Genomic DNA, 15,728 nt, shown 5'->3' with positions numbered 1-15,728 from the left:
GGAAGGCTGAGGCAGGAGAATCACTTGAATCTGGGAGGCGGAGGTTGCAGTAAGCCCAGATGGCGCCATTGCACTCCAGCCTGGGCGACAAGAGCGAAACTCCGTCTCCAAAAAGAAAGAAATATTTATTGGCCAGGCGTGGTGGCTTATGCCTGTAATCCCACCACTTCAGGAGGCCAAGGCTTGATCGCTTGAGTTCAGGAGTTCAAAACCAGCCTCGGCAACATAACAAGGCCTTGTCTCTACTAAAAATAAATTAAAAAAAAAATTATCCAGGTGTGGTGGCACGCACCTGTAGTCCCAGCTACTCGGGAGGCTGAGGCAGGAGGATCCCTTGAGCCCAAGAGGTTGAGGTTGCAGTGAGTCATGATTGCACCACTGCATTCCAACCTTGGCAACAGAGTAAGACCCAGTTTTAAACAAAAAAAAAAAAAGAAAAAAGAAAAATGTTTGCTGTCAGCCACTGGTGCTAGTGCTGCAAACGCAGCATTGAACAAAGTCCCTGCTCTCGTGGAGCTTAGGGTTCAGTAGCATAGATGTTCTTCTCCTTGCCCTCTCTGTAGCCTGCAGACATGTTTATATCTCTTCTAGTCTTCTAGAATGGTTTTTCCAAAATGGAGATGTGACCTTGCCACTCCTTGGCCTTGGGTTCCCCATTGCCCATATTTGTCAATATTATAATACCCCAAAGCCTTCCACTGGCGCCATATCTCCTAACCCAGCACACCAGTACCTCATTTATGTTACTGATTCATTTCTGAAGAGATTCTAATGTCCACAGCTCTGTCTTGGTCAAGTAGTTCTCTGGACTCGGATCTCTGTCTTTATCTGTTCTCCTCCTATCTGTCAGCACCCTCTCAAATCTCGCCTTCTCTCAGATCTTACTGTCCTACGCCATCTGTCCCTTCCCTGTGGTTACACAGCACTGTTCATTCATTCATGCAGTCATGCAGCAAACAGTTCTTGACATCCACCATGTGCCAGGCACTGGGATACAGCAGTAGAGATATAACCCTCACTTTCAAAGAGTTCACAGTCCAGTCAGGGAGACAGGCAGGTAAACTGGTGATGAAGTGCTGCTATCCTGAGTGCTGTTACTGATAAGCACAGTGCTAAGGGAGCTGAGAGGGGGTGCCTGACTCTAGTGCTGGGTGGGACAGGATGGGACAGGACTGCTTCATGGGGTCAGGGAGACAGGTAAGTTTATTTGAGTTACACATAGATTTAAAACCACTGTGGTTCTTCTTAAAGTCAGCTTGACCAGAATAAAATTTTTTATAAGTACATTTATTCTGACTAGATTGTAAGCCCCAGGAGGACAGAAGCATAATGTCATTTGTGTCCCCTGGTCCAGTATATATTGAGTAGAGTAGAATCAGGGTGTAAATATACATTCTGTTGGTTAGTTTTAGTTTTCTGTGGATCATTAAAGATCAGATTTTTAAATTGGATTTCAGAGACTGACAACAATGACTTATATTTTGGTCTTTATTCTTTATGTTTCCAGTATTCATATTTACTAACAAGCCAGCTGGAATCTCAGCGAATCTACTGGGAAAACAAGATAGTTCGGATAGAGAAGGACACAGCAGAGGAAGTAAGTCTGTTTGGTTTGGTGACTGCTGAAATGACACATGGCAGGGCACTCTGATGGGGGATGTGGAAGGCAGAGTACAGGGGAAGAGGAATCTTACCATCTTCCCTTCTCAGGCGGGTAATAAGTGGAGAACTGTTTTGCCACTAAAAAGAATCTTTGGATTTAAAGGCTTGACTGTTTTGATATTTTGGGGTCTTAGGGGGTTTTGTTTGCTTTTTTTTTTTTTTTTTCACCTCAATGTGGTTTTCTAGTGCCTTGTGAAGTTCCACTAAAAACATACAAGTATCTACATGAGGGTTTGTCATTTGAGTCAGGCACTTGGGAACTGCTGCCTTTGGGAGCTAAACATGAACTTCTAAGGCAATGAAATGGCGCAGAGCCTTTCTAAATGGAAGGAAATAAAATTGGGCAGAGATATTGGCACTTCATTATTCACCCTGAAGGTCTAGGGCAGCAGTTTTCAAATTTTAACAAAATAGTCCTTAAAAAAAGATGCCATTCACTACTTTAGCAAAATTAAAAAGTGGTGTGACCTTGGTGGAAACTCAGATGGAAAGCCCAGAGCTCTGTCTCCAGTATGTGCAAGGAACCCTGTGACTTCCAAAGAAGGTAGTCTGAAAACTAGTAAGCACCTGCGTATAATTGTATATAATTATGGCTCTAAGAACCTTTCTTTGGACCTAGGGACAGTGTTTGTAATTCAGTGATTCCCTTAGTATGAAATAAAATCTTGTAGAATTTCTCAATGATTACTTTAGTAACTTTGTGAGTCCCCACCTATCCTTGGGCCTTCAGATAGGCAGTACAGAGCTGGGTTTGGGGCCCACCTCTGAGGTGGCTAGGAAGATCCTGGAGCTTAGCAGGCAGGGCCATGGGCCCCAGTTTCTGGATATGCCGTAAGTGGGCAAAATCAGGGTTTGTAAAAATTAATGCTTACCATCAGCTTTAGGCCAGGTGTGGTGGCTCACACCTGTAATCCCAGCACTTTGGGAGGCCGAGGGAGGCAGATCACTTGAGGTCAGGAGTCTGAGGCCAGCCTGGCCAACATGACGAAACCCAATCTCTACTGAAAATACAGAAATTGGTCGGGCGTGGTGGCAGGCGCCTGTAATCCCAGCTACTCAGGAGGCTGAGGCAGGAGAATTGCTGGAGCCCAGGAGGCAGAGGTTGCAGTGAGCCAAGATTGCACCACTGCACTCCAGCCTGAGCAACAGACCGAGACTCTGTCTCAAAAAAAAAAAAAAAAGTCAGTTTTAAAATGATCTGCAGTTAAAAGTTATTGATGAAATTCTTACAAGAGCCTTCTAGTCAATGCACGTGCCCTTCCAGAGGCACTCAAGGTCACTTGACTTTACCAGTTCTGAATAGGGCTTGATTAGAGTATGTGCAGGGAGGACTGCCTCCCAATGCTCTCGATGGAGCAGAGCGCAGGTCGCTGCCGCGTACTGTGAAGTTGGCTCATGGGAAGTGCATTGGCAGCTCCGCTGCAGCTGCACTCATGGGTTTTTCCACGGGATATACCAGTGTGACTATCTCAAGTGCTTCATCCAGATCCTTGAGAGCTAAGCTCAGAATTCTCTCTGCTCTCTAGGATTCTTTAGGATTAACTGCATTCCCTAAAACATGCCAATGAAAAGCAAGTCAAGGGGCAGGAGAACGAAACACTGAAACTCACGTTTGCTTTTGGGTCAGGGTAAAATGGAAGCCAGAGCAGCTCTAAATAAAATGCTTGGGGTGCTTAAAAGGATGCTTTTGTTTTCTGGTAACAAATGTCGTTTATCCATAAGTTAATGGATGATGCAAGCCTTTTGTTCCGCCACGGTCCTCCTTTTGACCAGTCCCTTGTCCGTTAGCACCCCCAGCAGTAGAACATGTTCAGGGAGAAACAGTAACCTGGACCCTGGGTCTCACTGACAGAGATTGTTTGTGGGCCTCCTGTTGATGTGGAGGAGGGGTGTGGATCAAGTTTGAAATTCATTGTGGGCTTCAGTTATAAACACTGTTTCTTTCCCCCAGTGCCTTAGGTAGTGCCGTTATTATAGCATGTGAGCAGAGCCTATTCTAGAGGATGAAGCTCGCAGACACTCAAAGGCTCTTAGTTTTCATGGCCATGTATGAAGAACACATGGTAGGCAGAGGCAGTCGTAAGGTGAACTCCTCTGAAAGTATATCTTTTCTTGTGGATGTCTAGCTCCATTTTAATCAGTATTTTTCCAGCTGTGGATTGTAAAATGAGTTTGGTGGACCACAACTAGCATTTTTATTAGATAAAATAGTGTAGATGGAAATATTAGAGTGTAGTACAATTAATATTGTTTTGTGAAACTCATTTCACTTGTGTGTGTGTCATGGGTGTTTCTTACTGTGGGCTAATGGTCAGAATTTTTCATTTGTTTTTTGAGATAAGATCTCACTGTGTTGCCCAGGCTAGAATGTAGTGGCACCGTTACAGCTCACTGCAGCCTCAGGCTCAGCCCGTCATGCTCAAGCGATCCTCCCACCTCAGTCTCTCTAGTAGCTGGGACCACAGGAGGGTGCCACTGTGCCTGGCTGATTTTAAAAAAAAATTTTATTCAGATCAGGGGGTCGGCCGGGCACAGTGGATCACGCCTATAATTCCCAGCACTTTGGGAGGCCGAGGCGGGCGGATCACGAGGTCAAGAAATCGAGACCATCCTGGCTAACACGGTGAAATCCCATCTCTACTAAAAATACAAAAAATTAGCCAGGCATGGTGGCACGTGCCTGTAGTCCCAGCTACTTAGGAGGCTGAGGCAAGAGAATCACTTGAACAGGGAGGCGGAAGTTGCAGTGAGCTGAGATCACGCCACTGCATTCCAGCCTGGGCAACAGAGCGAGACGCCATCTCAAAAAAAAAAAAGAGAGAGATGGGGGAATCTTATTATGTTGCCCAGGCTGATCTCCAACTCCTGGGCTCAAACAAACCTTCTGCCACAGCCCTCCCAAAGGGCTGGGATTACAGGCGCTAGCCATGGCACTGGACCAGAAATGTTTTAATAAGCACTAATTTAAATCGTTGTTAACATTTGTCTGTAGCAATATTAAAAACCTTTTTGGCCAGGCACAGTGGCTCATGCCTGTAACACCAACACTTTGGGAGGCCGAGGCAGGCATATCACAAGGTGAGGAGATCGAGACCATCCTGGCTAACATGGTGAAACCCCGTCTGTACTAAAAATACAAAAAATTAGCTGGACATGGTGGCGGGTGCCCATAGTCCCAGCTACTCCTCCAGGTGGCTGAGGCAGGAGAATGGCATGAACCCAGGAGGCGGAGTTTGCAGTGAGCCGAGATTGCGCCACTGCACTCCAGCCTGGGCGACAGAGCAAGACTCCGTCTCAAAAAACAAACAAACAAACCTTTTTAGGGTTACCTTTATATTTTCATCTTGATTTAAATGTGTTTGGCTTAAGTATCTTTACTGTCCAAGACATGTACAGTTTGGTTCCTTATGATAGTAATTTCTGTCCTTTTCAACTTCCTTAAACTGACAGGAGTCAGTTTAGAAGAAAATTTCAAAAGGATCTAGTGCTCTGTTATTTTAAAATAATATTGAAGAGAAACTTAATACCTAACTAGAATTTGAGCGATTTTAAAGCTATTTTGATTTTTATGACATAGAAGAACATTTAGAAATCTCTCTTCCAGCTGGGCGTGTTGGCTCATGCCTGTAATCCTAGCACTTTGGGAGGCCGAGGTGGGCAGATCATGAAGTCAGAAGTTCAAGACCAGCCTGGCCAATATGGTGAAACCCTGTCTCTACTAAAAATACAAAAATTAGCTGGGCGTGGTGGCATGCACCTGTAGTGCCAGGAGGCTGAGGCAGGAGAATCGCTTGAACCCGGGAGTTGGAGGTTGCAGTGAGCCAAGATAGTGCCACTGCACTCCAGCCTGGGTGACAAAACAAGACTCTGTCTCAAAAAAAAAAAAAAAAAAAAAAAAAGAAAGAAATCTCTCTTCCATATTCTTCCAATGGAGGTTGGCTATAAAGTTAATTTGAACAAAACATTTATTTTTATTGTATTGTATTATATTTTTTTGTGACAGAGTCTTGCTCTGTCTCCCAGGCTAGAGTGCAGTGGTGTGATCTTGGCTCACTGCAATCTCCACCTCCCTGGTTCAAGCCGCTCCCTGCCTCAGCCTCACGAGTAGCTGGGATTACAGGCGCCTGCCACTGTGCCTGACTAATGTTTGTATTTTTAGTAGAGACGGGCTTTCACCATCTTGGCCAGGCTGGTCTCGAACTCCTGACCTCGTGATCCACCCATCTCGGCCTCCCAAAGTGCCGGGATTACAGGCGTGAGCTACCGTGCCCAGCCTATTACTATTATTATTATTATTATTAAAGCTAGTGCTATTAGAGACTTGCTAGGCAGGCTGTATGGAAAATGATTAAAAAGAAAGGTCTAGCTGATCCCTGGGCTGTATGACTTAAATTCTCAGCCACTTTCAGTTCCTGTTATATTGCCTTGTGGTTCACCCAGCCTCCCGACTTTGCCTTCCCACCAAATCTTTTGCTAGTGTCCTTAGACCAGTGGAGTTGAGGAAATTCCCAAGTTCGCAGATCTTCATACAGGAGTGGATCCAGGATCTACCTAGTCAGACTCCAACGTACTCTGCGCTAGGATGGCTGCCATCTGATATATTATACATCAGAATTTTTTAATTCTCTTATGTTTTTAAGGCTGTATAATATGAATTAGTCTATGTATATTGTTTTTATAAATAGACTCAAAAGAACATGGACTGCCTGTATTCCATGTGGCTTCATGATACATGAAAAAAATATTGTGAATAGGAAAAAATAAACGACTAGAATCAACTGTCACAAGTTTCTTAGATTACCAATGTTTGTCTCTACAAAAAATACAAAAATTAGGTCAGGCGCAGTGGCTCATGCCTGTAATCCCAGCACTTTGGGAGGCCGAGGCGAGCCAATCACTTGAGGTTAGGAGTTTGAGACCAGCCTGGCCAACATGGCATCTCTACTAAAAAATACAAAAATTAGGCCGGGCGCAGTGGCTCACGCCTATAATCCCAGCATTTTGGGAGGCCGAGGCAGGTGGATCACCTGAGGTCAGGAGTTCGAGACCAGCCTGGCCAACATGGGGAAACCCTGTCTCTACTAAAAATACAAAAATTAGCCAGGCGTGGTGGCAAGTGCCTGTAGTCCCAGCTATTTGGGAGGCTGAGGCAGGAGAATTGCTTGAACCCAAGAGGCGGAGGTTGCAGTGAGCCAAGATCATCCCACTGCACTCCAGCCTGGATGACAGAGCAAGACTCCGGCTCAAAAAAAAGAAAAAAAAAGATTTCCCGGCATTTTTAATCCTATTATGGAAATTCTTTCAAATGATTACCTCACCTTTTCTTTATTTTTTTTCCCTGCCTGGAAACTGCCATATCTTACCTTTTCTAATTTTGGTTTGTCAAAGTTATATACAGATGATTGGGGGGAAAAATATGATGATAGTCCCAAAGAGCACACCACATTACCTTTGTGAAATGAATCTGATTTCTCTTTGCTCTTTCAGATTAACAACATGAAGACCAAGTTTAAAGAAACAATTGAGAAGTGTGATAATCTAGAGCACAAACTAAATGATCTCCTAAAAGAAAAGCAGTCTGTGGAAAGAAAGTAGGTATAATCGGTCTATTCTGTTGTAACAGGCTCTATAAACAGACAGTTTCTTTCATTCCTATGGAAACACCCTCATTTTCAAATATATGTATCACCAGGTTTTCAGGAGTCTCCCTATATATGGAACAGGCTTCTCGTTTATTAAAAAATGCGGGGTTTCATACCAGATGGATGCCATGTGGAATGCAGTGCTCTCTTCTGATGTCTGTGCACTTGCAGTGTGTACAGATATCTTCCATTTTTGCCTGTGAAAAGCAATTTTCTTCCATCCAGAGCCTTTGGCTTCTTTGAGCCATTGTGGCTGAGAACTGGCAGTTAGGAAGGAGACTGTGTCTAAGCTGGAGATGTTCTATGCTGTGGCCTTGGGCAGGAGTTAAAGGCAAGAGATGTTGAATATGGAGCAAAAAACTCATGAACAGCATGGCGATAACATTCCTTATTTACTGTTATTTGGGAAGATAGTTGCTACTGATTGAAATTACCAGCCAGGCATGGTGGCTTACGCCTGTAATCCCAGCACTTTGGGAGGCTGAGGCAGGCAGGTTGCTTGAGCCCAGGAATTCAAGACCAGCCTGGACAACATGGTAAAACCCCATCTCCACTAAAAATACAAAAATGAGCTGGGTATGGTGGCGCATACCTGTAGTCCCTGCTACTCAGGAGGCTGAGGTAGGAGGATCACATGAGTCTGGGAAGCAGAAGCTGCAGTGAGCCAACATCTCACCACTGCACTGCAGCCTGGGCAACAGCGAGACCCTGTCTCAACAAAAATAAAATTTTGTTAAGCTATTGTAAAAACAACACTACAAAATTAATAGAAGTAAAAATTAAAAATTACCCCATACTTTCAGCACCCTAACAAATTGAACAACTGTGTTAAAGAATACAAAGTAAAAACTGGATGGGTTTTTTTTTGTTTGTTTGTTTGTTTTTTTTTTTGGAGACAGGGTCTTTCCCTGGAGTACAGTGGCACAACCTTAGCTCACTACGTCTTTTTTTTTTTTTCCTTGAAACGGAGTCTTGCTCTGTCGCCCAGGCTGGAGTGCAGTGGCGCGATCTCGGCTCACTGCAAGCTCCGCCTCCCAGGTTCACACCATTCTCCTGCCTCAGCCTCCCAATAGCTGGGACTACAGGCACCCACCACCACGCCCGGCTAATTTTTTTGTATTTTTAGTAGAAATGGGGTTTCACCGTGTTAGCCAGATGGTCTTGATCTCCTGACCTCATGATCCACCTGCTTCGGCCTCCCAAAGTGCTTGGATTATAGGCGTGAGCCACCGTGCCCGGCCCATCTTTTTTTTTTTAAATGGAGTCTTGCTCTGTCGCCAGGCTCGAGTGCAGTGGCGCAATAGGCTGGAGTACAGTGGCACGATCTCAGCTCACTGCAACCTCCACCTCCCAGATTCAAGTGACTCTCCTGCCTCAGCCTCCCGAGTAGCTAGGACTACAGGAGCACGCCACCACACCCAGCTAATTTTTGTATTTTTAGTAGAGATGGGGTTTCACCATGTTGGCCAGGGTGGTCTCAATCTCTTGACCTCATGATCCGCCCACCTCAGCCTCCCAAAGTGCTGGGATTACAGGCGTGAGCCACTGTGTTTGGCCAGCTCACTACATCTTCCACCTCCCTAGGCTCAGGTGATCCTCCTGCCTCAGCCTCCCAAGTAGCTGGACTACAGCTGTGCACCACCACCCCTAGCTAATTTTTTTTTTTCTTTTTTTCTTTTTTTTTTTTTTTGAGACGGAGTTTCGCTCTTGTTGCCCAGGCTGCAATGGTGTGATCTCGGCTCACTGCAACCTCTGCCTCCAGAGTTCAAGTGATTCTCCCGCCTCAGCCTCCCGAGTAGCTGGAATTACAGGCATGCGCCACCATGCCTGGCTAATTTTGTATTTTTAGTAGAAACAGGGTTTCTCCATGTTGGTCAGGCTGGTCTCAAACTCTGGACCTCAGGTGATCCGCCTGCCAAAGTGCTGGGATTACAGGCGTGAGCCACTGCGCCTGGCCTCTGGCTAATTTTTTTGTAGAGACTGTTTTACCATTACAGGCGTGGGCCACGACACCCTGCAAAACTGGAAGTTCTTTTTCACCTCCTAGATTCTGCTGCTATCTAGTGTTAACCATTATTAACCAGCACCAGTGAATATTTATTCTTCTAGATGTTTAGCTCTGCCAACATAAATGTCTCACATGCATGATCTTTTCTCTGCAAAAATAGAATCTAGGTATTCTCTTTGATTAAATATGTTTTTGGATTTTTTTCATACTAGCACATCTAAATCTATCCTGATCTTTGTAACATCTGCATGCTATTTAATTGTATGGATGTACCATAATGATTTTTGTTGTTGTGGTTGTTGTTGAAATAAGGTCTTGCTGTGTTGCCTAGGCCAGAGTACAGTGGCAGAATCATAGCTCACTGCAACCTCCAGTTTCTGGGGTCAAGTGGTCCTCCTAGTCTGAGCTTCCTGAGTAGCTAGGACTACAGGTGTGTGCCACCATGCCTGCCCAATTTAAAATTTTTTTGTAGAGACGGGATCTTGCCATATTGCCCAGGCTGGTTTTGAACTCTTGGCCTCAAGTGATCCTCCTGTCTTGGCCTCCGAAAATGCTGGGATTATAGGCATGAGCCCTGCACCTGGCCTGCCATAATAATTTTGACCAGGTCCCTATTGATTGTGTCAAGTTGTGTCAAATCTCACACTACTATAAGCAATACTGTAATGAGCATCTTTCTCCATGTCTCTTTTTGCCCAATCCTGAGTATATCTATTCTATGGTATAAATTCCTAGAAGTAAAATAGCTGTGTCAAAGGGCATGCAAATTTTTTGTTTATTTATTTATTTATTTATTTACTTATTTTGAGACGGAATCTTGCTCTGTCACACAGGCTGGAGTGCAGTGGCACGATCTCAGCTCACTGCAACCTCCGCCTCTCGGGTTCAAGCAGTTCTCCTGCCTCAGCCTCCCGAGTAGCTGGGATTACAGGCACACGCTACCACACCCGGCTAATTTTTGTATTTTTAGTAGAAACGGAGTTTCACCATGTTGGCCAGGCTGATGTTGAACCCCTGATCTCATGATCCACCCTCCTTGGCCTCTCAAAGTTCTGGGATAACAGCCGTGAGCCACCGTGCCTGGCCCCAATTTTTTGTTTTTATAGATATTGCCAAGTTGTCTTCGAAAGAGTTTATACCAGTTCATGCTGCAGTGCTAGTGTGTAAGTGCCTCTTTTCTCATGTCTCAGCTCTTGGGTGTTCTGATGCATAAAAATAGTATCTCAAATGGGGTTTTTTTGTTCGTGGTTTTTGTGTGTGAGTGTTTTTGTTTTTTGTTGTTTTTTTGAGACAGGGTCTTACTCTGTCAGACCGGCTGGAGTGCAGTGATGCAATCACAGCCCACTGCAGGCTCAAATTCCTGGGCTCAAGCAGTCTTCTGCCTCAGCCTCCCAAGTAGCTGGGTCTACAAGTGCACATCACCACACCCAGCTAATTTTTTTAATTTTTCTTTTGTAGAGACGGTGTCTCGATATGTTGACCAGGCTGGTTTCAAAGTGACCCTCCCACTTTAGCCTCCCACAGTGCTGGGATTACAGACATGAGCCACTCTACTGGGTCTCAGATAGTATGGGTTGTTTGTTTGAGACAAGGCCTCTTTCTGTCACCCAGGCTGGAGTGCAGTAGCATGAACATAGCTCACTGCAGCCTTGACCTGCTGGGATCAAGCAATCCCCCAGCTTCAGTCTCCTGTAAATCTGGGACCACGGGTGCACGCCACCGCATCTGGCTAATTTTTTTGATTTTCTGTAGAGACAGGGTCTTACTTTATTGCTCAGGCTGGTCTCGAACTCATTTCCTCTTTCATTTGCTGAAGCAATCCTCTCGCCTCAGCCTCCCAGAGTGCTGGGATTCCATGCATGAGCCAACGCACCTGGCCTCAAATGGTGGTTTCATTTGCAATTTTTATGAGTAAGACTGGACATCAAGAATAGGACACTCCCAAGTCTAAAGCCCTTTGGTTAGAATAAGTGCCCTTTTTTTCCCCGTCAGCAAATGCAATGAAGTCAGAGTACTTGACTCTCCAAGAATGCCACTTTTCCTCATAACTTCCTTATCACAGCTATCATCTTGAAGTCACCTATTTAACCACTGACTGCAAAACAAAGAAGCAGTAGAATTTTTACTATCAGTCACAGAATAGTTTCTGCTACTGAAAACTTTCTGATGCTTAAAAAAAAGTGTCTTAGGCCTGGCACGGTGGCTCACGCTTGTAATCCCAGCACTTTGGGAGGCCGAGGTGGGCGGATCACGAGGTCAGGAGATCGAGACCACGGTGAAACCCCGTCTCTACTAAAAATACAAAAAAATTAGCCGGGCGTGGTGGCGGGCACCTGTAGTCCCAGCTACTCGGAGAGGCTGAGGCAGGAGAATGGCGTGAACCTGGGAGGCGGAGCTTGCAGTGAGCCGAGATTGCACCACTGCACTCCAGCCTGGGCGACAGAGCGAGATTCCGTCTCAAAAAAAAAAAAAAAAAAAAAAAGTATCTTAAAAGTACATTTGTGGGCTAGACGCGGTGGCTCACATCTGTAATCCCAGCACTTTGGGAGGCCAAGGTGGGTGGATCACAAGGTCAGGAGTTCAAGACCAGCCTGGCCAAGATGGTGGAACCCCGTCTCTACTAAAAATACAAAAATTAGCCGGGCACAGTGGCAGGCGCCTGTAACCCCAGCTACTTGGGAGGCTGAGGCAGGAGAATCGCTTAAACCCAAGCAGCAGAGGTTGCAGTAAGCCAAGATCACACCACTGCACTCCAGCCTGGGCAACAGAGTGAGACTCCATCTCAAAAAATAAATAAATAAATAATACACTTGTGGACTGGCGCAGTGCCTCATGCCTGTAATCCCAGTACTTTGGAAGGCTGAAGTGGGTGGATCACCTGAGGTTGGGAGTTCAAGACCAGCCTGGCCAACATGCCAAACCCCAGTATCTACTAAAAATACAAAAATTAGCCAGGCATCGTGGCAGGTGCCTGTAATCCCAGCTACTTGGGAGGCTGAGGCAGGAGAATCGCTTGAACCCAGCAGGTGGAGGTTGCAGTGAGCTGAGATCATGCCATTGCATTCCAGCCTGGACAACAAGAGCAAAACTCCATCTCAAAAAAAAAAAAAAAAATACACTTGTGTTAAGTAGAGCAAAATTCTTGCTTTGCGTAGCTGACTGCGATGGCAGCAAACCAGACTCCCTCACCATGGGAGAAAGGGGTCTGTCCTAAAGGGATTCTGAGGTCATGGTTTCTCTGTTCAATCCCAGAGCAGAAAGGGGACTGTGTCAGCAAATGAAAAATGTGCTTTTGTCTTCCTTTGTTTTTCAAAAGGTGCACTCAGCTAAACACAAAAGTGGCCAAACTCACCAACGAGCTCAAAGAGGAGCAGGAAATGAACAAGTGTTTGCGAGCCAACCAAGTCCTCCTTCAGAACAAACTAAAAGAGGAGGAGAGGGTGTTGAAAGAGACCTGTGACCAAAAAGATCTGCAGATCACCGAGATCCAGGAGCAGCTGCGTGATGTCATGTTCTACCTGGAGACACAGCAGAAGATCAACCATCTGCCTGCCGAGACCCGGCAGGAAATCCAGGAGGGACAGATCAACATCGCCATGGCCTCAGCCTCAAGCCCTGCCTCTTCGGGGGGCAGTGGGAAGTTGCCCTCCAGGAAGGGCCGCAGCAAGAGGGGCAAGTGACCTTCAGGGCAACAGACGTCCCTGAGACTGTTCTCCCTGACACTGTGAGGGTGTGCTGGACCTTCAGCTAAATGTGAGGCTGGGCCCTAATAACTACAAGTGAGGATCAAGCCACAGTTGTTTGGCTCTTTCATTTGCTAGTGTGTGATATAGTGAATGTAGAGGGTGCTGACTGGAGAGCTGATAGAAAGGCTCTGCGTTTGAAAAGGTCTTAAGAGTTCACTAACCTCAGACATTCTAATGACCATTTTGCCTTCCTGCTTGGTGGAAGCCCCAACTCTGCTGTGCATTTTTCCGTTGTATTTATGGAGTTGGTGTATTTGACATTCAGTTCTGGGGTAGGTTTAAGATGTTAAGTTATTTCTTGTAACCTCAAAGGTAAGGTTATCTAGCACTAAAGCACCAAACCTCTCCGAGGTCATAACAGCTGCTTTAAAGAGAGGTTTCCATTGGCTACTAAGGAGTTATGAAAATTCCCTAGCAATAGTGTCATATCATTATCATCTCCCCCTTCCTCTGGGGAGCGGAAGAATTGCTTGAATGTTATCTGAAAAGAGGCCTGGTAGTAAACCAGGCCCTGGTTCTTTACCAGCAGTCATCTCTTCTTGCTCTGGGGCTAGCCAGGAAAAACAAACAACCCGGGGCACACTGGGTAGACTCAGTGTAGGAAAAATGGGGGCAGCTCCACTGTTTATTTTTGGTGACTTCATACGTCATTATGAACCGCAATTAAGGAGGAGGCTTAATGGCTGTTCCCAAACTCAAATCTCAGAGTGGATATCCTAGCATCTAGCAAGACTAAGTGGGGAGATTTCTCATCCATGTGAAAATGTAGAATGAGGCCTCTGACTAGCTAATTGTGTATTTTGTTGGGTTTAGTATTTTCTAAATGTTTACAAAATATTGGGCTGCATGTTCAGGTTGCAGCTAGAGGGAGCTTGGGCAGATTTTCAATTATGCTTTCAAGATATAACCAAAGGCTGTTTCTAAATCCTAAAATTAGAATTTCAACAGAGCCCCCTTTAGAACAGTCATATAACGCTTGTGTGGGCCAACAGAGGGGCTGTGTACTCTCTCTGGAACCATAAATGTCAAATAATTCATAACCTGCAGTAATTGAGCAAACTTAAAATAAGACCTATGTTGGAATTTAGTTTCTTGAAGAGGTAGAGGGATAGGTTAGTAAGATGTATTGTTAAACAAGAGGTTTTGGTTTTTGCTTTATAATTAGCCGCAGGTTTTCAAATGATCACATTTCAGAATAGATTTTTAGCCTGTAATTAGGCCTCATCCCCTTTGACCTAAATGTCTTACATGTTACTTGTTAGCACATCAACTGTATCACTAATCACCATCCGTTTTTGTGAGATGTACTGCAGCATTTCCCAAAAAACTTTACCTGTAATGTTGCAAAATGAATGTACTCAGACATTCTTAATTTTTACTTAGGGCAGACCAACTGTTTGAGTCTCTCTTGGACTTATATATACAGATATCTTAAGAGTGGGAATGTAAAGCATAACCTAATTCTCTTTCCTATAGAGATTCTATTTTATTTAAAATCTATTTTTACACTAGTTAGAATCCTGCTGTTTTGGCCAAGTACTTGTCTTGCATGTCTGACCTTGCAGAAGCTGGGGTGGATCATAGCATACTAATGAAGAGAATTAGAAGTAGTTTACAAAGCTCGCTCACTCCTCATTTCTCTGTAATCCCATCTATCCATAGTGGCCCCACCACCACCTGGGAAAACATATTTTTCAGCACAGGTGGGATAAATGCTCTGAAAGGCTGTGCCCAGAGGAATGAGCAAATAGGCAAATGTTTCCAAACTACTTGAAGGTTTAAAAAAAATATGTCCCAGAAAAAAAAAATCTTACCAAGATATGTAAAGAAAATGGTTTGTTTTTTTTTTAAACAGTCAGAGTCATGTTTGAATTTCACAAAATCACATCAGACAGAAGTTGTTTTCTTCAGGAGGGAAATGAACCACTTAATATACCCATACTACCTTGAACAATGAAATTGAATTAAAATAGCCAAACTTTGAAATTATTCTGCCCTGTGTGAAATGTGTGTCTCTGACTGACGTTTGCTTGGGAGCATGTCTCTAATAATCTAAGAACGTGTCGGCCGGGCACGGTGGCTCAACGCCTGTAATCCCAGCACTTTGGGAGGCTGAGGTGGGCAGATCACCTGAGGTCAGGAGTTCAAGACCAGCCTGGCCAACATGGTGAAACCCCGCCTCTACAAAAATACAAAAATTAGCCAGGCATGATGGTGGGTTCCTGTAATCCCAGCTACTGGGGAGGCTGAGGTGGGAGAACCGCTTGAACCCAGGAGGTGGAGGTTGCAGTGAGCCGAGATCACGCCATTGCATTCTAGCCTGGGCGACAGAACGAGCCTCCATCTCAAAAAAAAAAAAAAGTGGGCTGGGCACGGTGGCTCACGCCTGTAATCCCAGCACTTTGGGAGGCTGAGATGGGTGGATCATGAGGTCAGGAGATCGAGACCATCCTGGCTAACACAGTGAAACCCCGTCTCCACTAAAAATACAAAAAAAAATTAGCTGGGTGTGGTGGCGGGCGCCTGTAGTTCCAGCTATTCAGGAGGCTGAGGCAGGAGAATGGCGTGAACCCGGGAGGCAGAGCTTGCAGTGAGCCGAGATTGCACCACTGCACTCCAGCCTGGGTGACAGAGCAAGACTCCGTCTCAAAAAAAAACAAAAAAAAAAAA

At 45.1% G+C, this 15,728-nt stretch overlaps 1 protein-coding gene across 2 annotated transcripts in view; it reads left to right on the top strand.

Annotated features, from left to right (window-relative positions):
* Positions 1-15,047, top strand: part of BRAP (BRCA1 associated protein) — a 44,102-nt gene extending 29,055 nt beyond the window's left edge. For both annotated transcript variants that reach the window (XM_030821410.1, XM_030821411.1), the window contains 3 exons: positions 1,508-1,597; positions 7,150-7,253; positions 12,629-15,047. In XM_030821410.1, the coding sequence (XP_030677270.1) occupies positions 1,508-1,597; positions 7,150-7,253; positions 12,629-12,992 (558 nt within the window). In that variant the 3' untranslated portion in view covers positions 12,993-15,047. The remainder of the gene's footprint in view (positions 1-1,507; positions 1,598-7,149; positions 7,254-12,628) is intronic.
* The last annotated feature ends 681 nt before the right edge of the window (positions 15,048-15,728 follow it).

Source organism: Nomascus leucogenys, chromosome 10, assembly GCF_006542625.1.
Source record: "Nomascus leucogenys isolate Asia chromosome 10, Asia_NLE_v1, whole genome shotgun sequence".
In the NCBI taxonomy this organism is placed as follows: Eukaryota; Metazoa; Chordata; class Mammalia; order Primates; family Hylobatidae; genus Nomascus; species Nomascus leucogenys.
Note: the sequence above shows the minus strand (reverse complement) of the source record. Positions and strands in the feature narration are given on the sequence as shown.